This window comes from Lactuca saligna, chromosome 2 (assembly GCF_052625555.1).
Source record: "Lactuca saligna cultivar CGN05327 chromosome 2, ASM5262555v1, whole genome shotgun sequence".
Lineage (NCBI taxonomy): Eukaryota > Viridiplantae > Streptophyta > Magnoliopsida > Asterales > Asteraceae > Lactuca > Lactuca saligna.
Window position 1 is genome coordinate 178191707 of NC_136418.1, and position 24798 is coordinate 178216504.

The following is a 24798-nucleotide window of genomic DNA, read 5'->3' on the forward strand; positions in this document are numbered from 1 at the left end:
TCGCTGTCAATTTGCAGTAAAGAACAACTTCATTTCCATTATTATGAAGTGGACGGCGATAAAATACACACAATTTTCTCATTGCTACCCCACAATCTATTCCTATTTATAACCACTCCACCACTGATATCATCACCACTCACTTATCTACAAACGTAATATTCCAGTGATCAGAGTACTAGAGAGAAACAACAATGGAGGGAAAGGAAGAGGATGTTTATCTGGGAGCTAACAAGTACCGGGAAAGACAACCGATTGGGACGGCGGCGCAGGTGCCAGATAAGGATTACCAAGAACCACCACCGGCTCCGTTCTTTGAGCCGTCGGAGCTCACTTCCTGGTCGTTTTACAGAGCTGGGATCGCTGAGTTTATCGCTACCTTTCTGTTTTTATACGTCACCGTTTTGACGGTCATGGGAGTAGTTAAGTCGCCGACCAAGTGCTCCACCGTTGGTATCCAAGGCATCGCATGGGCCTTCGGCGGCATGATCTTCGCACTCGTCTATTGCACAGCCGGAATCTCAGGTATATCACTTTCTAACAAAAAAATTAATCTTTATTAATTAGTTGGAGTAATTAACAATGAATTTGCAGGTGGGCATATTAATCCGGCGGTGACATTTGGGTTGTTTCTGGCGAGAAAACTGTCGTTGACCAGGGCATTGTACTACATGGTGATGCAGTGTCTTGGCGCCATCTGCGGCGCCGGTGTCGTTAAGGGGTTCGAAGGAAGCAAACAGTATAAGCTACTCGGCGGTGGCGCAAACACGATCGCACACGGTTACACCAAGGGCGACGGCCTCGGTGCTGAAATCATCGGCACATTTGTCCTCGTTTACACTGTATTCTCCGCCACCGACGCCAAGCGCAGCGCCCGAGACTCCCATGTTCCGGTACGAGCAAGTTCAACTCTTAAATCACCAATCTTATAATAAAGACAACGATTTGAAAATGGATTTTGTGTTATTAACTTTTCAGATATTGGCGCCGTTGCCAATTGGGTTCGCCGTGTTTTTGGTGCACTTGGCCACCATTCCGATCACCGGAACTGGAATTAACCCGGCAAGGAGCTTGGGAGCTGCCATTATTTTCAACCAGGACCACGCATGGAATGATCACGTAAGTATTCCACCTCCATTTATATAAATGTTGATTTAAATACAAGATCATATGAATAATGTTTTGATAAAGATTTGTCGTTTTTGTGTTTGTGGGAATGCAGTGGGTATTCTGGGTCGGACCTTTCATCGGAGCAGCACTTGCGGCATTGTACCACGTAGTGGTGATCAGGGCCATCCCATTCAAGAACAAATGAGGAAGACGACGATCCTTTTGTTTGTTTTTTTGTTTTTGTTTGTAAAATGTATGTAGTAGTTGTAGTGGTTTCCTTTGTTTTTCTAATAATTCCATAAGAATCCATATGAGAATTGAGGTGGATGAGTCTGTTTGGGTGTCCACATCAAAGTATTTGTGGGCTTATCTTGTACCTTTCTGTAAATTTATTCTCTATGCAATCAATGTTTTTCATTTTCAAGTTTGATGATATAATGAGATCTTTATAGTTTTGATGTTTTAAATTTGCGTACAAATAAAAATGTCCCAGTTGTTCAGTTCTTTGCGCTGCTTTTACCTAATATATATCTTGTGCCCTTTAAAAAATAAAAAAGTCCAGGAACTATAGATATCAAATAAGTAGATAATGGAGTAGTTAGGTATCTGATAATTGATGATTTGATATCAAGTGTCTTATTATTATTATGTATTATGTATCAGTGTATTCATTATCCTTTTATTATAATCACAAGTTGAATATTAAATGTCATTAAATTAATAACTTTTAAATTTTGGAATTTAGAATCATGGTTATCTACTTAGGTACACTTCTAACATCTTATCACATTATCTTTTTGAATGTGACATTATTTTTCTTTTTGAACAACTAAAATGATGTTTGTTTTTTCTAAAAAACCATTTCAAATCATTTATTGTTGTGTCACACAGCATTTAACCCTACGCAGCTGTTTGTTTTTCAGAATGTTTCTAACTTATAAACTGTTGTGCATGTGCTGCATGACGTAGCAGTAGACCAACTGTTTCATACCTCTTCACATCTTACTTTAACTTACTGTAGCAGTCTGCAAACGTTAAAAAACAAAACAGACTTTTTATTAAATGTTGCAGCCTTTTTGTCCACATCTTCTCCTACAGAGGGTTGCATATGTGGTTCGCAGACTTCAAACATTTTTGTTTCGGATAAACAAACAACACATAATTCTTAGCATTTGGGAATGAGTGGTAACACTTCTAACACTTTTTTTTTTCTTTTTCAAATTTAATTATATTTTTTTAATACACAAACAATTATTATTAAATAAATTATGTTTTTTTAAATACAAACACTTTAAATATTAAATAAAAAAGGTTTCTAATTTTAAACAAAAAAAAACCAAGTTGCTCAAACTTTGGAGATCAAATATGTAATTTATTTCTCTTCTTCCTCAGTATTCTGGTTAAAAGGAATGTACAAAAAATGGAAGCTTATACTTTTTCACCTGCTTACTTTCTCACCGTCAAGTCTAAACCTTGTGTTATTTTTATTAAAAAAAAAAAGTGAAGTTAGCAAATCACAACCCTTTCTTTCATCTTTCTCATTCTCTTTCTTCTCGTTGCCCAACCACCTAGCCTTCCTTAGCGAGGCAGCTAGCGAATTCAATGGAAATGGTGGAAGCGAGCATGGTGAGCTTGGCTAGCGAGTCACTCCCTCCAGCCTAATATAATGATATCTTTATAGTTTTCATGTTTTAAATTTTCATACAAACAAAAATGTCCCGGTTTTTCAGTTCCAGCTTTCCACTAGCTTTTATTATATATATATATATATATATATATATATATATATATATATATATATATATATATATATATATATATATATATATATATATATAGAGAGAGGTTCATATGAGACGGTCTAATTTTGTGAGACCATGAGATGCATTTTTTTTATTATTTTTTATTTTTTTTAGTTAATTCAAATTTCGAAAATAATATTTAAAAAAAAAAATTTGGATTTTATTATTTATTTTGCATTTTAAAATTTTTTTTAGAATATGTACAATGTAATATTCTATTAGAATATTTCACGTATTTTTTTAAAAAAATGGAATTTTTTTTAGTTAATTCAAGTTCCGAAAATAATATTTAAAAAAAGAATTTTTGGATTTTTCCATTTATTTTGCATTTTAAAATTATTTTTTAAAATATGTTAGTGTAATATTCTATTAGAATATTTCACGTATTTAAAAAAAAAATGGAATTTTTTTTAATTTTTTTTAGTTAATTGAAGTTCCGAAAATAATATTTTAAAAAAATAATATTTTGGATTTTTCCGTTTATTTTGCATTTTAAAATTATTTTTAGATTTGGTCTAACGGTCTCATAAAATTAAAATGATCCTGAACCTCTCTCTCTCTCTCTCTCTCTATATATATATATATATATATATATATATATATATATATATATATATATATATATATATATATATTTTGTTGCCGTTAGATATCAAATAAGTAGATAATGGAGTAGTTAACTACCTGATTTGATATCAGTTGGCCTATTATGTGTATCAATGTATCCACTATCCATTCATTATATTCACAAGTTGAATATTAAATTTCATTAAATTAATAACTTTTAAATTTTGGAATTTAGAACCATGGTTATTTAGTTACGAACATAAAGGATGAATTTGTCTTATAACATCTCTAAATTTCAGTTCAAAAACTTGGTTTTAATTCATAAATAAAAAACATGAGTACCATACATCATATAAAATATGTATCTCATAACTCTTATAATCAACTGTCAATATATCAAAATCATATCAAAACATCATAGTAAATCATCACAGGCTAAAAGTTGTGGTATGTGTCATGCAGTCATTCTGAACTCTTCCCCTTGCTAGTGGAAGTACCTGAAACCAAAACTGAAAACTGTAAGCACGAAGCTTAGTGAGTCTCCCCAGACTACCACATTATACATTGGGCCTTGCCCATTACATCGGGCCCCGCTCGGCATTGGACGAATTCGGCATCGGGCCCCGCCCGACATCGTACCGAAGTTCGGTATACATATAACATATCAACAAGCATATAACATAAATACATAACATAAAAATATAAACATTCCTCAGGCTTGCCTCGACATCGGACCGAAGTCTGGAACGCATAACACATAACATATAAGCTAAACATTCCTCGGGATTGCCACGGCATCAGATCAAAGTCCGGAACACATCACATATAACATATAAGTTAAACATTCCTCGGGCTTGCCCCAACATCGGACTGAAGTCCGGAACACATAACACATAACATATCAGTTAAACATTATTCGGGCTTGCCCGGGCATCGAACCGAAGTCCGATACACATAAACAAACACATGCAAGTATCGCAAAGACATCAAGCGTACAAACATTCCTCGGGCTTGCCCCGACATCAGACCAAATTCCGGAAACATATAATCTACATCGGGCTAACCACGACATCAGACCTAAGTCCGGCATACACTAACATACATAAATGGGTCGACATTGGTGCCTTCGACCTGTTCCTACTGGAGGAAAACTCACCTCACACTGTTGAAGTCCTGCGGACAAACTCTAGTTGCTGGATGACAGATTCCTGAATTGTCAACATCGAAATAACACCCAATTAATAATTAGGTTCAAATACATAACCATAATTCCATTCTTGGGGTAAAAGTCTACTTTACCCCCATCTTAGCTTGATTCAAGCTTAAGGGCCAATCCAAAGGCCCAAAAGTCAAACTATGAACCAAAGCTCAACATATGGCCCAATTTTCCAAATTGGACCCAAACCTCTACATGGTCTCACCTTAAGTCCTAATCATTTATCTTGGTTCAACACTTGGCATTCTGATGATCCAAAATCTCATAATCATGAAGGCACAATTATGGCCTAATTTTCCAAATTGGGCCCAAGCCTTTTCAATGGGCCTTATCCTAAAGCCCAATCCAATTATTCTAGTCCATATGCTTGTTCTTGGATGGCCCATCAGTAGCCCAATCGCCAAAGCCCAATAGAAAGGCCCAACTAAAGGCTCAAACCAAATTAGGGTTTTCTAAACCCTAATTAGGGTTTCCAACCCAATCATATTCCAATTAATCCATTTGTTAAGTTTTTAGATTAGTTAATTATTAATTAAGTTGGGCACCACCCACTACCACCTCGGGTAGTGGTGGTCAATGGCGATTCACGGCGGCGGCCACCACCTCACGGTGGTGGTTATGATTCCAAACTAAAACGTGATCAAACATCCAAAATAGTAATTTAATCATACAAATGCACACCAACACCCAACACGACAACTGGTGGCGGCAGAGTGCGGCAGCCACCACCTCACTGTGGTGGTGGTAGGTTTTCTTCGTGTTTTTCGTCCAAATAATATACATACAACGCATCATCAAAAGAAATATACACTTAATATAACACATACACACACCCCCACAAAGCCACCCTTGTGGTGACAGGCGGTAGTCGAAGGTGCTAGCCACCACCTCACGGTGGTGGTGGTGGCTCCCTTAAGTTGTTAGGCCAAGCAACACCACACAATACTTCGCTGTAATAAACACACACACACATGTTTCAGATTGCAAAATGGACCCAGCCACCCACCTGGTGGCATACGGCGGCGACGATGGCGTAAGATGGCGGGCAGCATCGATAGTTTGCGATGACAGTGGTGATTAACGGCGGTCATGGTTGTGGTATAACACCGAAACAATAGGGAAGGAGAAGCTAAGACTGCAAACGATAGCAACACATCGGACTTGGAGGAGGACAACGACGGAAAAATGGCCCGCTTTCAACCGAGAACAGCGGCGGCTCCACCACAACATCTACTGGACAGAAGGTGGCGATGGGCGGTTGGAGTAGCACCGGTGACAGGCGTGGTTCGTCTGTAGATGAAGATAAAGGGTAGAGGAAGAAGATGACGAAGGAGTGGTGGCAGCGGATGCCGGTTACAGCTTCAAGGTTCTGTCTCGGCAGTTCATTTGACGACCTAAGACGTCCTGCAGCAACGTTGTGGTGGCGTAGTAGCGGCGTCGGAAATAGTAGAAGCGAAGGTGGTGGCCGGGAGGATCCAGAGGCATAAGGTGGCGGCCATGAATAGTTAGGATTACGGTTACGGGACCTGGAGGTTATATACCCGGTCACTTAAAACTTTCCATAATTTAGACTTCCAGTCCCCCTTCCTCTTATTCTTTTCAAATAAAACCCTAAAACTTACCCTTTAGCCCCTAACCCATAAAATATTTTCAACTATAATCCAATATTTACCATTCAGCCCCCTCTTCAAGATTTTATTTCATTTTAAATCCATAATTTCCCAAACCATCCTCAACCTCCGAAATTCTTTACAAACTAATCCAGAAATTACATTTCAACCCCCCGAATAATCAAAATTATAACATTTGACTCACTAACTCTCCATTATGACTTTTTTAATCCCCAAGACCAACGCCTTGCTAAATTATTCTACATTTAGGGCTACTATTTATTCATTTATTTTATATATCTATTTATTTAACAAACGGGATGTTACAACTCTCCCCCACTTAAATTAGATTTTGTCCTCGAAATCATTCCGTACCATCCCTTACACGCTCGACAACTTGAGCGACATGGCCACAATCCCGAGCATAGCCCCCAGCCTTCCCACGACAATCTAATTCATCCCTCGTAGGATTCTAAGACCCAAAGGTAAACGAATTCCTTGCATTATGATCACATTACTCAATCTGAATTATGAAGTCTCGATATGGTCTGACTGCCTGACAAACCGCCCATATAGAATCATTATGGCTGAATCCCGTTGTGAGTGACTTAGCATTACCCAAACAATTAGTTACCCATTGATACCTGAAATCCTATAACGCTAATACTGCCAAGCATATCGGGGTGTTGGCCTCCTATTAGGTCCATTTCAATCGGGTACTATCCGGAACATTGGAATTGCCTGAAACACTGAACTGCCTCCTGGCTGTTTTCCAAAATCTACCGAGACCTTCCCGGTCTCAATTCGTTTTCCAGTCACCTGAAATACCGAGTTCCTACCTGGTTACTGAGCCAAAGGCTCCCATACAGTTGTCCTTCGCGAATTCCAAACAAAATCCTCATTTGCTAATAGTTGCCACTAGTTATCTTGCTACTGTGGCTCTAACGACCTTCTGATTTAACTGATCGGGTCCATACGTCGAGTCCTGACGTCACCAAATCCAATGCTAAAATTGATTGCTTCATGACCAAGGGTAACCTTATATCATAAACGACCCTAAAAGGTCCATCACTTCCTTGATCCCATGGTTGCAGTGATGTTCCTACGGTCTTATCACTACCTCATCCATGTCTAATTCATCTGGGAAATTCGTAAACCAATCTGTGGATTTGCTATGCCCTCACTGCTACACCCGAAATGGTGGTTACTATTATTCCTTCCGCAATCTAACAACACTCCCACGCTATCTACCAACCTATTGAATGTTACGGCTACTCCCGCAGTCTTACAACATTCTAACACTATCTGCAATCCTTGTGAATGCTACGGCTACACCTGCAGACTTACAACACTCTAACACTAACTATTAACCTTCTGAATGTTACGGCTACACTCGCAGACTTACAACACTCTAACATTGTCTGTCAACCTTGTGAATGCTACGACTACACCCGCAGACTTACAACACTCTAATACTGTCTGTCAACCTTGTGAATGCTACGACTACACCCACAAATTTACAACACTCCCTACACTATCTGGCTGCTAGTGAATGTTGCGGCTATCCCACAGTCTTACAACACTTTCTACGTTGTCTCAGTCGTTGATTACTAATCCGAACACATCCAACGTCGAGCATACACACGACCTAACATCCCAAACTGAACTCATGTCTTGATTGGAATCCCTAACCTAGTTCCTTAAGGCCTGCTATCAAACATTCCGAAAACGCGATCTCATCATTGGCAAGTTTTTTCGAACTTCCAACTCACACTATCCTCAATCCATACAGCCGCTTGGGCTGTCTTCCCTCCTAAAAAGGATGCGAAACTTATCCCATTTTCAAAAATGTTCCTTTTTCTGAATTCCTAGACAATTCTCCCCCACTTTGATTCAACTAACATCTTACAACACACAATACTTGAAGGATTCTCAATCCTTCTTACCATCCCATGACCAATCTGCTGGAAAACCAGCGCTTACCATTACTAGTGTTCCAAAACTAACAATTTGTAAACTTCACGACCCCTGAAGATGTAACAACACGTCATTTTCAAATATGTAAAAGTCAACAAAAGTCAAAGTTGGTAAATAAAAGTTAGATTTGTTGATTTGCAATTTATTAAGGATAAATTAATATATGAAAATTTCTTTTTATTAAAGTGTTGCAAAAATTTTGAATTTAATCCCAAAATATAAACCAAATGCGAGAACCGAAAACAGATCCAACCGAAAACCTATTCGGACCACAAACGTGCGAGGACCGCCTTATCTTCGGACCGAAAATGCCTGGACCAAAATCTCCTTGTGGACCGCAAACTCTTTTTTTTTTCTTTCCTCGGGTAGAGTTCGAGGCTGAAATCTCCATTCTCAGCAAAAATCACCTCAAACCGCCTATCTTTCCTTCATACTCAAGATACATAATATGAATCACTTTCATTCTTACACCTTCATTTACGAAAATTTCTCTCCATCCTCTCTCAATTTATAAACCTTCATTTCTCTCAAATATTAGCTAAATTCCTTTCATTCCAAGATCTTTACATCAAATTTGTTACAAACTTTAGTAATTTTTATTTATAAAACTAGTGTTGTTTCAACACTTTAAATCATTAGTTTATCTAATTATTATTCGATATTACGTGATAATATTATTAGGATACAACTATAATCACGTGTTCTAACCCGAGAATTTTCACGACCACATCGTAACCAACCAGGAAACCAACACACAATTTGAGTTCATATTCCTACGTTTTCATGATTTTTCACTGTTTTAAAGGGGGGGGGGGGGGGGGGGGGGAATACAAGTGTAACACAAGGAAATTGTGTTAATATCTAAATGTTTTCAATATTTATCAATCATTGCCGTTATTTTATATATATATATATATATATATATATATATATATATATATATATATATATATATATATATATATATATATAAAATTAAGGTTCGACAGGTTTAGAATTGATAATTTAACTCCATTTCCTGTTCCTTATTTGGTTGTGGGCTTGGGGTAGAATTATTTATTCGACTGTCTATTTAATCATAATTATATAAATATTATATTTATATAAGTATAAAATGATTTAAAACTTGTTAAACAAATATATAATTTTTGCAAACTATTTTAGTACCATTTGTATATAAATGTTGAATTTCACGAAACAACCGTATCACAATTTTTATAATTTAAACTTGCCGAATTATTAACAATACAAAGGTTTTTGTTTCAGTAAAACATAATCATCTAAACTATAATAGGTATAGTTTATGGAACTTACATATTGTTTTTCAAAGTTCAGATTACAATACGGAAAACCAACATATAAACCATAATAGGTATAGTTTATGTATCATATGCACTACTTTACATACTCAAAAACATTATGGAAAACAAACATATAAACCATAATAAATATAGTTTATGAGATATACTTACAGTTTATCCATTACAAAGTAACTTTTCATTATTCTACACGTAACCGTCAATATAACATTTGTGACACCTGAAGAATGTCGTTTTCAGGAAGAGCGTAACACTTGTGTATAGATCTATACGAGACTGACAATCCCGCACCTGAGCTGCTTGCAATAGCTAGCCCGACAGGCCTGAGGTGACAAATATCGTACTGATGCAACGCCTGAAGAATGTCGTTTTCAGGTCATCTTAGGTCATCAAGCATGGCTATGATAACTCACAATTTGGTATTGAATAATACGATTAGTGTATGAATAAGCAAACAACTTCACATAGTTTTATTTAATCACACTTTAAACACCTTTTTAAATCTTGGCCTAAACATCATCTTCGTAAGTATATAAATTAGTATTGTGATTTGGAATCACTGATAAATCTTATTTATAGTTTCATAATAATGACTGTGAACATAAATATAAGTTACACTTGAAATAAAACAGCTTAACTTACAAAAATTTTAGTGAAAACCGGGAAATTACGCGAGCAGAACTCTAAAACCAAAAGCTCTATTTCACCAAGCTCTTTGGCACTCCAAAGCCTCGCTACTAACACTCAAAAATTACTAAAAGTGGGGACTTAAGGATTTGGGTCGTTTGGAAGAGTTCTGGGAGAATTGTGTGAGTAAATGGCTTGCAAAATGCTGGTATATAAAGGGTTACATCCGCGCGGGGGGGGGGGGGGGGGTCGCGCTCCTTCTAGATGTGTCGTGCTTATCAGTCGACATTCCTCCTCCCTTTGCGTGCCATGTGTCCAAAATATAATGGACCGCGTCTGCTTGTCGGTGCGCGCTGCGTATGATGTCGTTGTCAGCAAAACTTCAATCTTCTTCAAAAATTCATATCTTTCTCATACAAGCTCTGTTTTTGGCGAATGCTACAACTTTTATTTAGATTATGTTGGCTAACTATCACTTTATTTTTAAATTTATATTTTTATAAGCTTAGCTTGTTAAAGTCCATATAAAATTATAATTCTCTCATACGATATTCGTTTTCAATTGCCTTTATATTGACGTAATCATAATCACGAGATATTCAACCCATGTTCAAATTGTTTTTCCTAATAATCAACCGATTTTAATTTCATTTTACATGCGAACACAATTGCGCTGACACTATGGATGCAAACGAGCCAAACTACTAGTGAGCTACTCGGGATCAGATCATTAAAAGCTTGTCTCGAAACTGATTTTAAACGAGCCCGATCTATGCTTGAGCTTAATATTAAACTCGTTTAATAAACGGGCTTGAGCTCGAGCCTATGTCAAAAAGCTCGATTAGGCTCGCGAGCCTGAACGAGCGTCAGATTCTAGTGTTCTTTATATGTACGGGATCGCCATCATGACTACTATGACTTCATCTAGATTATTTATTCTAAATAATCCTCTCACCAAAAACGTTGATTTGTCGCTTATCGATAATTTCGCTAAAAAAGCTTATTTTATGTAGTCAGCAACGCGCATGACTAACGATTATCCTATTCAATCATTAAATTATTTAATAAAATGAATAATTTTTTATTATAATTACTCAAATAATCTTACCATAGCTTACGGGCATTACATCTTCCTTTTACTTTGGTTTTTAGTTGAAGGCTAATCATAATCCTAACCCTTATGACCTAGTTGAAGGACCTTGACACGACCTTTAATCCCCCCCTCCCCCCAATATATTTCATAATCAAACATGAAAATAATGTTCTTATATATGAAAAACATTTCAATTAATCAAACAATTAAATACGATAAGTTGAAAAGTTTTTATGAATTCGCATGACTAACGATTATCCTATTCGAACATTAAATTATTCAATAAAATGAATAACCTTTATTATAATTACTCAAATCATCTAGCCTCAAGTTACAGACCTTACATCTTCCTTTTACTTTGATTTTTGGTTGAAGGCTAATCATAATCCTCACCCTTATGACGTAGTTGAAGGACCTTGATACAACCTTTAATCTTCCCAAATATATTTCATAATTAAACATGAAAATAATGTTTTATATAGGATAAGTTGAAAAGTTTTCATGAGTTTCAAATGAATATGACAATTAACTAAGAAATTAAGTATGATAATTCGTAAGGTCATTGGAGTTTCAAATGAATGTGGTTCACGGATTTTGGCATCTATTATAATATCTATATATTTATATATAGATATATAAATATATATGTTTCAACAAAGCTCTTTTATTCAAGTGGGAACGAAGGTTCTTAAATTGTCTAAATGCTTCATGGGTGAAAGTTGTCAAAAGCATTTATAGTCTTGACTAGATGTGGAATGGTCATATACCTATAGATTCCACAAGTTCTTCATGAGTGGATATTCTTAGGTCAACCAAACAATTAAATGATAAGAATATAGATCTCCACTCCTTGTGCATGAAGAAAGTACAATATGGTAAATATACTTGGTTTTGGGATGACAATTGGATTGGGGATGGAACATTAAAAAATTGATTCAATAGAATCTTTAGACTCGACCATGAAGATCAAGTTCGAGTTGAGAATTGTCAAACAACACCCATGGTGACCACTTGGATGCGTCGTTTATTGAGAGGTGGCCTCGAACAGGAACAATGGTTTGATTTTCAGTTGATGGTTTAAGATATTTCCTTATCTTTGAAACCAAATAGATGGAGATGAGAACTTGATGTTATGGGAGATTACACTGTCTGTTCGGCTAGATGATGGATTGGTAAAAACACATTAGTCGTTAACGACTCTCCAACAAAATGGAACAATCTTGTTCCTATTAAGGTCAATATATTGACTTGGAAAACTAAATTAGATAAAGTTCCAATTGATGCTAACCTTGATAAGCAAGGTACTGATCTTGACTCCATTCTTTGCCTGATTTGTGACACGATTATAGAAACAACTAATCATACTTTGTTTTACTTTCTTGTTTGCTATAGACATTCAGAATGTATGGCATGGGAGAATCAAACTCACACTACTATATTGCAAAAAAAGTGTCTTGATGAGGTTATTCTCGCTATTCATTATGTCGTTAAAAAAAAGGATGACACCTCTGAAAATCTAAAATTTTACGGCATTCTCTATTAAAAATTAGGGAAAGAATATATATATATATATATATATATATATATATATATATATATATATATATTAGTGTTAGAATTTTTGATTTATCATGTTGAAAGTTAGTGGATTGACAACAAAAATTAGTGATACTAACTTTCACATAGTTTAGTAAATGAGAAATCAAAAATTCTATCACATGTTAATTTGTGGTAGATGAAGAAAGAAATGATGTATTTTGTATATGATTCTAAAATCCATCTCCTTACACCCAAATAAAGCTCATTTCACTATAAAGATAAGATTGTGTCAACATGAAGTCTAGGTAAGCCATTAGCATCACACCAAACCTTGCTTAGGACTTCTAGGAGAAAGTTTACAATCAAGCCTAAATCTAACATCTAGCTTGTCAAAAGGGTAAATGTTCTCATTGCCAAATATGTCAATGTCTAGATAATAAAAAGAAAGTGTTCAAATCAATCAATGTCTACCTTATAAAAAAAGAAAAATATTATAACCGTCAAATAAACTAATATCCACCTAATAAAGGAAAAAAATATTTATGTTATCAAATAAATCCACAATATATCTATAAAAAGGAAAAATGTTTCTGTTTTCATTTTCTAGACAACACACACGTCTTAATCTATTTCAAGTATATCTTCATAATATAAATCATTGCACACAACAATTAAATATTCCAACACCTTGCAAAACAAGTCTTCATGTATGCAAAAGCTTACATATAGTATTTCAGAATTGATAAATGTTAAAAAAAAAAAAAAAAAAAAAAAAACTAAATGAAAATGATAAAATGGTATTTTACAAGGTTGACACGAATCGAATTCACATTCAGAATAAGCCAAATAAAACAAGCCACAAAGACAATTTCTACATTTTCTCAAAAATAATTTCAAATTCATTTAAAATTTTATCAACCTAATACTAAATAACATTTTAATCATCCTAACTTCAAAAAGAAAAAAGAAAAAAAAAATCTCACAAAAATCCAGCAATGCAATTGCAATTTGCAAACTCCTGTTATCATATATGGGCCTTCGTTTTTATTTGATTAGCCCGAAGCCCAGAACAAAACACAATCTCTCTGTTCCAGATCAATACGCTTCCTAAACCCTAGCACATCTGTTCTCTCTCTGTTTGCCGTCCGGCACTACGAATCTCAGTTTCTCCGATCAAATAACAGTCGGAAAGTCTGAAACCATGGCGTCGGCGGATCAAACAGTGCTGCAGTTCGTACCTTTGTCTACTAGCCTTTCAGCCAAGGTTCATCCTCTTGTGATATTCAATATCTGCGATTGTTTTGTGAGACGACCGGACCAAGCTGAAAGAGTCATCGGAACGCTTCTTGGATCCGTTCTCCCTGACGGCACGGTGGATATTCGTAATTCGTATGTCGTCCCTCACAACGAATCGTCTGACCAGGTTAGCTTTAAATTAACCTACTTTGTGCTTTTTTGGTGCTGTGTCAAGTATTGTTAGCGCAGAAGTATAATTGTTGATTTACTAGAAGAAAATAATAATAATGCCTAACAGCAAGGTCCTCTATGTAATCTTAGTTGTGATATTCAACAGAAGTTAGAGGTGTATAGCCTTGATTTTTAAATGAAATTAAAGTTAGTTCCATAATGAATGAAATTTATCTGTCAGAAACTTAAGCTATAGCGAACTGTCATCCGACACTTATTTCATATCCTCTTTTATCATTGTGCAAGGTTGCTCTGGATATTGATTATCATCACAACATGCTGTCGTCTCACCAAAAAGTGAATCCAAAAGAAGTGATTGTTGGATGGTAATTTCTCTTCAAATGTGCCTTGACTAATGACTATTGTCAATTTACACTTGTTTCTCACTTTACGTATTGTCATCCCATGTCTTGCTATTTGATTTTTCCATTACCTAAAGTTGATAACCTTTCTTTATTATGATAAAAATTGATGACAGTGATGAGATTTACCCAATGTGATCTGAAAACTGTGTAGGTTTTCAACTGGATTTGGGGTGACAGGTGGCAGTGCTCTTATCCACGAGTTCTATTCAAGAGAAGTTACAAACCCTGTTCATCTGACAGTGGACACTGGATTCACAAATGGGGAAGCTTCCATTAAAGCATTTGTATCTGTGAACCTTTCTTTGGGAGATCAGCAACTTGCTGCTCAGTTTCAAGAAATCCCTCTCGATCTCCGTATGGTTGAAGCTGAACGTGTTGGATGTATGTCTCTTTCAACCCACCCACATTCTACTTTCATTGATTTGTTTGCGCATTGTCAACCTTAATACTAAAACACATGATGATGATGATGATGATGATGATGATGTTTGTGCATTGTGATTGCAGTTGAGATTCTGAAGAGCACAGCAGTTGACAAACTCCCAAGTGATATGGAAGGCATGGAAGCAAGTATGGAACGCTTGCTAGCTTTAATTGATGATACCTACAAATACGTCGATGATGTTGTCGTAAGATTTATTATTATTATTATTATTATTATTATTACAGATTGTATACATTTTTACTTTTAAAAAAAAGTCAAAGTGTATCTTTTTGACTTTTTCAGGAAGGGCGTGTTGCACCGGATAACACGGTGGGAAGATTTATATCGGAAACCGTATCATCCGTTCCAAAGATATCACCACCGGCTTTTGATAAGCTTGTCAATGATAGTCTACAGGTGAACTAATAGCATTCTACTTAAAAATTAAAATTAAAAGTTAGATGTTTTTTTTGTTGTTATTCCTGAATTACCCTTTTGATTTACAGGATCAATTGCTGTTACTGTACCTGTCGAGCATAACAAGGACACAACTAAGCTTAGCAGAGAAACTCAACACTGCTGCCCAGATCCTGTAAAAGTAAAAAACAGAATAACCAAAAATCTTGTTATCTTCAAGAGAGATTTTGTTTTTGTAAGAGGTTGGTATTTTTACTGTTAGTCGAGTGAGTGATTGTGCAAATGAAATTCATAGATGCTACAACTAAATTCATATTAGTGGTCGTTTTACTTTTTGGAAGTTTTGGATCAAAGTGTGTTATCTTTTATATTGTTTACTCAAGTATGTTGATTATTTTTAGTTATATTCCCTTGTGTTTGCATGTTAAACAAGGCCTAAATGCACCATTTTGGTTGTTCTTGATTATATATTTTTCTCCTTCATGTGCAATTTGAATCGAGATGTTGCAAGAAAGATAAACCATAAATTTAGCATAACTTAACGAATGATTTTGCAAATGAAGTTTATATATTTTAATCGCTGTATACTAGAAAGTGTGTTGATTTATGTAGTTACGTTTCAAGTTAACAAAGTGTATCTTTTATCAATACATTCATAATAATCTTTTTTAGGATAAATCATGTAAAATATATCCTCTCAAGAAAGTAACGAAGAAACATGTGGGATGCGAACAATTAATTCCTTATATTGAAGATATAATACGTATTTTTTATGGGATACTTGATATAAATGAATTATTTACTTGGGCTAAAAAGGTCAAAAAGAAACTTTTGGTTTCTAAAGTCGATTTCAATGAGGCTTGATTGGGGTTTCTTGGATTTGGACTTCGGTGATGAAACAAATGAATTTTAGCACCAAATGGAGGGATATATTAGCTGTTGCATTTCTTCTGGTTGAACTTCAATTATTTAAAAGGCTCTTGTATAAAGATATCATCAACTTTTATGACAAGCAATACGTCAAACAAAAACAAAACTAGCACTAAAAATCATTAAAAAAATTCGAATAGAAACCGATAAAAGATTAGGAATTGTGAGAACTGACTTTGAATAATCGGGTCTTACAGTATCCCGCTCAAGTTGGAAGACCAAGAACTTATCATTTGGCGGTCGTATTAATTCCGTTTTAGGGGGTCTTCCACTCTATTTTTTCTCACTTTTTAAAGCACCTAAGAAAGTTGTTGACACCTTGGAAGGAATTAGAAGAAAATTTCTTGAAGATAACAAAAAGAAAATAAATTGGGTTACTTGGAAGACTTTGGTTAAACCGGGACATCAAGGGGGATTGGGTGTGAATTGCCTTATATCGCTCAATTTAGCTCTTCTTGTCAAATGACATTGGACACTCAAAACCGAGCTCAACAACCTTTGGGTGAAATGTATAAAATTTATATAGACTTTATTATATATATGCATATATTATTTAGGGATCATTTATGTATAAATTTTTTGTAATCGAAAATGTTAATTTTAGATGTTAGTATAAGTAGTTATGAAGTTTGTGTTACCATAGGTGGAAATTGGAGGTGGTCAAGACCCCTCAGGAATGGTCGTGAGACTGCCTCCTTGGCTTGATCTATGTAGGGAAATTAATAAGGTTGTCTTGTATGATGCCTCAAACTATTAGGTGTGGAAAGAAAATGCTTTTGCTCAATTTTCTAGTTCACTCGTCCATGCGTGCTGTGAATCTGTGATGGTGTAGGCTAAAATGGATGGTTTGCCAAGTAATTTAGAGATTTTTTTTTGGGTGTAGATGGGTGCCAAGTAACATCGCTTGTTTTTGCATGGAGATTGTTTCTGGATAGAATTCAATCAATTCCTGTTGCTAAAAACCTATCTGTCACATGCGCGTTCCTAGAGTCGATGTTGTGCCCCTTTTGTAGAGTGGAAGAGGAAGGTACAAGTCATCTTTTTTTCCTAGTGCTCTTATGTTGCTGCAGTATGGAGCTTGGAGCTGACCAACTAAGATCCGAGAGAATGATAACACTTTTAGCATGTTGCCACATATAATTTTTTTTTTTTTTTTATTTTTTTTTATATCACATAAGCTTAGCATGTCTAGCACAAAAAAGACAGGAAGTGGAAGTGTGACAAGTTAATAGATTTAATTTCGGAGAAAAAAAATTACAATATATAAAGAAATACAAATCAGTCAATCACAACACATTTTTATACTTTCTCTCTCCTCTCTCCTTTGGCTACATCCATAACTTCTTAGCACCTCTTTTAACACCTCTTACTTCCCTATAGCCGAAGTGGTATTGTTTGTTCCCCTTCACTCCTATAGTAGTTCAGACCTATGTGACAAATGGAAGCTTTGAAGATAAATAAATATGGTTCCAAACTTAGGTGGTCCTTAATTCACTTACCTCCATTGAGCATATGAAAAGCTCGAAATGACATTCTTTTCAAGAACGCGCCGCACAATCCCATGAAAAGGATAAATGAGATACAACTTAATTCTTTCAATTAAATTAAACATAGATCTAAGTTCAGGTTGTTAAATTGGTGTAATTCTTCATTTTTTGCTATTAACTTCATATACCTATGATGTTTTGTTTTTCTTTTCCAACATCTCACTAGCTTTTAATAATATTTTCGTGGTTCAAAAAAAAAATTAAATATTATTGTTGTTCTTATTTGAACATTTCAATTAAAATTAATAAAAATAGATCAATAGCAGTTTTAAAATTAAGAATAACTGCTTTTAAGATTTTTAATAAATTTTGTGATTTTTTTTTTGAATCTTCCAATTAAAATTAAAAAAATAAAAGATTTGAAATGGAAATATGAATGGGGATTCCCACAAATGAAGGGTTGGTCGGATGCCATTAGATGTACATTTTAGCAAAGGACGGAAATCAGGGCCGCCTCAAATTCACTCACGCTTGCCTCTTACAACTCAATCTGCACATAATACAATTACTTTAATGCCCTCGGTTTTCACCCCTTTCTCCATTCAAACAAAATATTATTTCGGACAACTGGAAAGACACACTCACTCACTACTCACAACTCTCTCCCCACTTTTTGACTCTTTTAACTTTTAATTTACCCCCTTCGTTCACTAATTATTATATTTCTCAAATACAATAATAAAACTAAAAATTTTACATTAGACAACAAAACAAATAACACAATCGTTTTTGGTCTGTTTCTTAACATTGTGGTTATGCATTTTAAAAATAAAATAAAATAAAATAATGGGCAGTTCGTTTTTTTTTTCTTTGTGGATATATTTAATTTATAAGTGGGGAAGGGAGACAAAGAAGGGAACCGCAGCCAAACTAAGGTTCCAAGTGGCTAATGACAAAATCAACTAATAATAAATAAATTACTTCTTCATTTATTATATTTAATAAGAAAATCTTATTTTAATAAGCTAACATAACAACGAGTTGTATGTTAAGTAATATTTTTCACGACTTCGTTTTACAAGTAAAATTAAATAATGAATGAGATGGCTATTTAATTACAGTTAAGGACACTTCCTAAATTTATATTTATCTTTAAAATTTTGTTTCTTACATGTTTAATTCTGATTATTTTAACTTTGAGTATATTAAATACGTAAATCATATCATTTTTATTAAACATTGCAATACTACTTATTTGTTTGTCAAAATATTTGACACCATTTGAACCTTTGGATTGGACTGGATCTGAACTGAACTGGTTTTTTATAGTAAGATTAATTCTCAGTCATATGAATCAAGTAAAACTGGTCTGGGGTACCAAACCGGTTCGGTCTGGTACAAAATCGGTTTGCACTGGATTTAAAAAAAACAAATCTTTAGCACATCTTTTATATATATATATATATATATATATATATATATATATATATATATATATATATATATATATCATTCAGTCGGATTGACATGCGGTTTTTTTTAGTATATGGTTTAGAGTTTGTATATGATTTTAAACTATTATTTTGTTTTATATTCAATGATTTACTGTCCCTTGAAATTGGGATATCAAAACTGAAAATTTTCAACTTTTCAACTATTTTTTTAGATTTTATTATTATGTTAAATCTTTAAAACATCGTTTGAAGTTGGGTGAACATGCGGTTTTTTCCAGCATGTAGTCTAGAGTTTATAGTATAATTTTGTTGTTTTTGGTTTTATATTTAATGGCTTACAGTCTCCCAAAGTTGGATATCAAAACCGAAATTTTCAGCTTTTTAACTATTTTTAGACTATAAATTTGTTGTTTTTGGTATTTGTTTTATGCTTTATAATAGATAAACTAACTTTCTGTAAGAATTCAACGATTTGTAACGTATGCATCTAAAATTGTACAGGTCCAACGAGTACAAGAATATGAAAACTTAGACTTGGACCTGATAAGACTTCGGTCCAAAGTCCACAAATTTCTACCAAATCAGTTTGGTCCAAAAACTGATTCGGTCCAAATACTCACCCCTACCTAATGCAAATACTCTTTAAAAGTCTTGTGTAAAAGTAAGCATTGTATTTCATTTTAACAAATAAAAGACATCTATTTCATTCTCAAAATAAATACCAACATCTTTCTTGTAAGTTTACATTATGTGTCGCAACAATCTTTTATATTTTTTTAAGATTGTTTTATTATTTAACAATTAAAATAGAGAATAATGATTTTGGCAAGTTTATTAAAAAGAGCATGTTTATGTTTATTATTGATACTTGAGGTGGAGTAGTCAAGAACATTGTTGGGAATTGGAGAAAGCAAATTGACCATCTCACTTCTTCCAACAATTACACTCCGACCACATAAGTTAAACAACTTGTTTTTTTTTATGTATTTATATCTTTTATGAAATCATATAGTATCTTATTGCTTTCATTCGATCTTATGTAAGTAAATTAATATTATTTGAGACAATCAAGATAAGATGAAAGGAAATACTAAGAAGAAAATATAACTGTTTTTGCTATTATAAATAATTTATTTTCGGGTTGAATAATAAATATGTAACTTATATTATTATTACTATTATAATTACCATCAAAATGGCTTATAGTGGTGATGGTTTGGTTTGAAACACTCAACTGAATAAATATCTTTATGTAAATATATAATTACAAAGTATAAAAATAATATTGTATTCCATTTAAATGCCACATATATATAGTTAAATGCCATTATTTATACTTATTATAAGTCAACTTATGTAAGACGTATTTTGACTATATGATACATAAAGAACAAATTGATACTATTCTAATAAGTGTATGGTATTATTATTATTCGATAATAAAAGATAATTTATCAATTTGAAAGGCAACCAGGGAATCAATTTATTTAAATAATTGTTGATCTATGTGTTCTTTGTCAACCGTACCTTTTTCTATTAATTAAAACATACGTTGTTTAAAAACTTGATGGTATATGTCAAATCTATTATTGGAGTAGTTTATATTTCTTTCAAAAACATATTCATTATTTAAAAACTCGTTGTTAAATACGATGTTTAAAATATAATTCAAAATTTTTAAAAACTGCAAGCGTATTAATCATTAGATTTTTAAGCCTTTGCAATCTTAAAAGTCGTTGGTCGTTCTTTTTTCAAGTAAATTAATCATATCAACTGAAAATGTTAAAAAATAAATAAATTACAATGATTAGTGATTTTGAGATAAGTTACAAAAATATGAATGGAAATTTTTATTAGATTTGGATTTTTTTTTTTTATTATATATTTCGTTTAATTTTACTACTACAAAAACAATGTTTATTAAAAAAAAATCAAATCCCTTTCTTTTTCTTTTTTGATATGCTAAAATAGTTATAAGCATGCGTAGAATTGTTTATACACATGGGTTTTGATGATATGTGAATGTAAATCTTATAATTAAATAATTCAATCCCTTTTTTATTGTGCAAAAAGAAATTTGGGGTGTTTAGTCTTCTTTTCTTGATTACGGTTGGATATATCAAGATCGTGATGATTATTTTGTGGTTGATATTTTTAAGAAGGAACATATATTGATACAGTAACTAAAAATAAAAAAACATCCACTAAATACGGATTGAAAAGAAGTTGTAAAGCCTTTCACACTAAACAAAGACGATAACAAGTGGAATCAAAGATGGCGGTGATGCGAGCATGTTGAGGGTTAAAAAGAAGCTGTAAACCCATTCACCCTTTCATCATTCGTATTTGTTGTTGATGTGAAAGGGTTTCATGTTGCTTTAAATGATGCTATTATATTTGGTGGAGCTAAGGTGGTAAACAATGGGTTGGTGGTGTCCTATTTTTTCTTTGCGGATGACCCAATGTTCGCGAATGGTCTCATGAAAATGCTAAATAAAAGTATGGTCTGGATTATAAGATGTTTATATTGCGTGTCCAACCTTAAAATGAATTTACAAAAAAAAAAGTTAGTAGGGGTTTGAGTAACACAAACAAAAGTTGAGGATGTTATAAAAGATGATGATAACAAAAATCAAAATTGAACACCGAAAACACAAAATCCATGTGGAAATCATTATGGTGAAATCCACTTAGACTTATTGTATATAAAATTGATAACGAGAATAGTAGGGTTGCTCACTATTTGGATAAAGTTGAATTATACAATTGGATAATTTGGATTGGATTATTTGATTCAGATAGTTCGGATTTTTAGATTGGATTTCACAAAAACCAAATTATTATTTTGGATTGGTTTTGGTTTATAAAATAAGAACCGAATAGCCAAAAAAAACCGAATAACAATTTATTATTTATTTATTTTAAATATATTTATACTTGTTTATTAATTTTATAAATTATTTTTTTTTTCAAAAAAGTTCAAAAAGTTTCTACTAATAAAAAAATTAATATGATTTTCTCTCAAAAACGTTTTATCTAATAAATATTAAATTATAATATACTTTCTTAGTAGTTGTTTATAAATTATAAATTACAACTAAATAATTTGTTTTTGCTTCTTCTATAAAAATTGGATAATATTATAATTATATATCGTTTTAAAATGTAATGCATTTTGAAAACTGAATTATAAAAACCGATCCAGCCGAATTATAATTGGATTTGATCAGATCGGATTTGAAATTAGTTCGGACAATTCGGATCCATATTTTGAAAACCGAAATCAATTTGAATTTACTTAATTGGATCGGATCAAATCGATTCATCCAAATGAACACTCCTAGTTAATAGCGATCGTATGAGAGAGGAATATGAGATGGTGTAATAATTAATTTAATAACTAAAAGCCTATATTTACATTGCCAAGCTAAAGAATACTAATAAAAATCAAATAACTTCTAAAACTCAAATATTTTTTTATGATCAGCTTAATATTAATTAAACACTACCAATGTTATAAGGAGTGATAACATTCTTAACACACTGACATATATATTTATTTGAATACCATGTTATTTTTTTATATGTCACCTCGCTAGCACATTTTTCTTAGCATTTCATAGAGAGCGGTACTGCCATAACACTCTTTGATTTTCTTATTATCTTTTTTAAATTTAAATAAATTATATGATTTTTTTTTTCAAATTTAAATTATATATATATATATATATATATATATATATAACTTATGATTTTCTTTTTCATATTTAAATAAATTATATATTTTTAATACACAAACCTTTCATATTACATATATTATATTTTTTTTAAACACAAGTACTTAATATTAAATCAAAAGGTTACAATAAATTAAAACATAAAATATGATTTTGGGGGCGAGTTGTAGCAAATACAAGGTTATGCGGATGCACCCCATTTTGGAAAATTTTGAGGTTTTGGGTATGATTTCCTGCTTCGTTTTTGTATTATGTTTGGCATGATTTGTTTGATTTTGTTGATTTCGAGATGTTGATTGTTGTTGCTGTTATTTGTATTTGGTATTGATTTTTTGTTATTTTCTTTTTACTGTTATTGGAAATATGGCCCCGCAAAATGATTCTCTTCAGTGCAATAATACCCAACTCGACGGCAAAAACTATGCCTATTGGATTTATGTTATGAAGAATTTATTGCAAGGAAAGAATATGTAGAGGATTGTTAAAGGTGACAAGAAAAAACCAACATATGATAAGGCTGAGAATTACGTAAACTTACTGGAGTCACTGGAGTCATAGGAGACTGATAACTCCAAGATTATTACTTTGATTATAAATTATGTTATCCAGTGTATTGGTACTTAATTGGAAAAGTATAACACAACAAAGGAGGTTTAGGATCACTTGGATAAGTTATATACTCAGTCTAATATTGCAAAGTAGTACTATTTAGAGTTTGATATTTGAGTCTTCCAACAGAACAATCTTAGTGCTTAGGAATTCTATGAAGCTATGTCGCATTTGTGGGATCAGTTGGCTCTTACAAAACCTGTTGAAATTAAGGCATTTTAAGCCTTATATTGATAGAAGGGAGGAGCAATGTTTGGTTCAGTTCTTGATGGCGTTACGTTCAGATTTTGAAGGCTTGCATGGATCAATCTTGCATTGTATACCTCTTCCCATTGTTGATTCGGTTGTTTACGAGTTGATTGATGAAGAAACTCTCATAAAGTCCCATGTTGACAAAGGTCGCAAGACAACCACTCCTGCTATCTTTTCCGTTCCACAATAACCTCAATCTTCAAACCAGAATTATCCCAAAGTTGCATTTGATGAGAGTGATTGGTAAGAAAAAGAATCATCGAAAGGCAAATGTTGGATCTATATGCTCAAGAATCATTATTGAGTGACATTGCTAATGACATATGATCCTATAGGGTCACACCTTAATTAACTTGGTACTTATTGAATATTTATTAAGTAACTGATTATTAATAAATAAATTCAACTCTTGTATTTAATTAGAGAAATTTTTTTGTTTTATGAAACAATATTGTAAGAAGTAGAAAAATAGTATTTATATGATATGATATCATATAATAAGCCATGTACAAAGTTTTGGACACTTTGGTTAACCATGATTAAATCAAAGGCTTACTCTACCATGGTTGAAAAGACTAGTGAACATTTTTTGTCCGCATTAGGCCTCATGGCCGAAACTTTTAGGGGGATGGAGGTTGCTTGTCAACCTTCATCCTCTTGTCCTCCATACCTCTCTTTCTAGATAATACTTTAGAGTATTTTAATAGAATGGCTTTACCTTGCACAAATTATAAAAAGGGGCTCTTATGCATGAAAAAATTTGCTAGTTTTTTGTCACAATTCTCTTCTCTTTTTC

At 33.2% G+C, this 24798-nt stretch overlaps 2 protein-coding genes across 2 annotated transcripts; both read left to right on the plus strand.

Annotated features, from left to right (window-relative positions):
- The first annotated feature begins 121 nt into the window (after positions 1-121).
- Positions 122-1534, plus strand: LOC145028293 (aquaporin PIP1-1-like). Its single transcript, XM_078976969.1, has 4 exons — positions 122-525; positions 595-893; positions 979-1119; positions 1223-1534. Exons 1-4 carry the CDS (start codon positions 195-197, stop codon positions 1313-1315), a joined length of 864 nt encoding a protein of 287 aa, XP_078833095.1. The 5' UTR covers positions 122-194; the 3' UTR covers positions 1316-1534.
- A 12392-nt stretch (positions 1535-13926) lies between these two features.
- Positions 13927-15937, plus strand: EIF2 (eukaryotic translation initiation factor 2). Its single transcript, XM_078976970.1, has 6 exons — positions 13927-14283; positions 14574-14653; positions 14844-15073; positions 15200-15321; positions 15420-15533; positions 15623-15937. The coding sequence occupies exons 1-6, from the start codon at positions 14062-14064 to the stop codon at positions 15710-15712; spliced, it is 858 nt and encodes a 285-aa protein (XP_078833096.1). The 5' UTR covers positions 13927-14061; the 3' UTR covers positions 15713-15937.
- The last annotated feature ends 8861 nt before the right edge of the window (positions 15938-24798 follow it).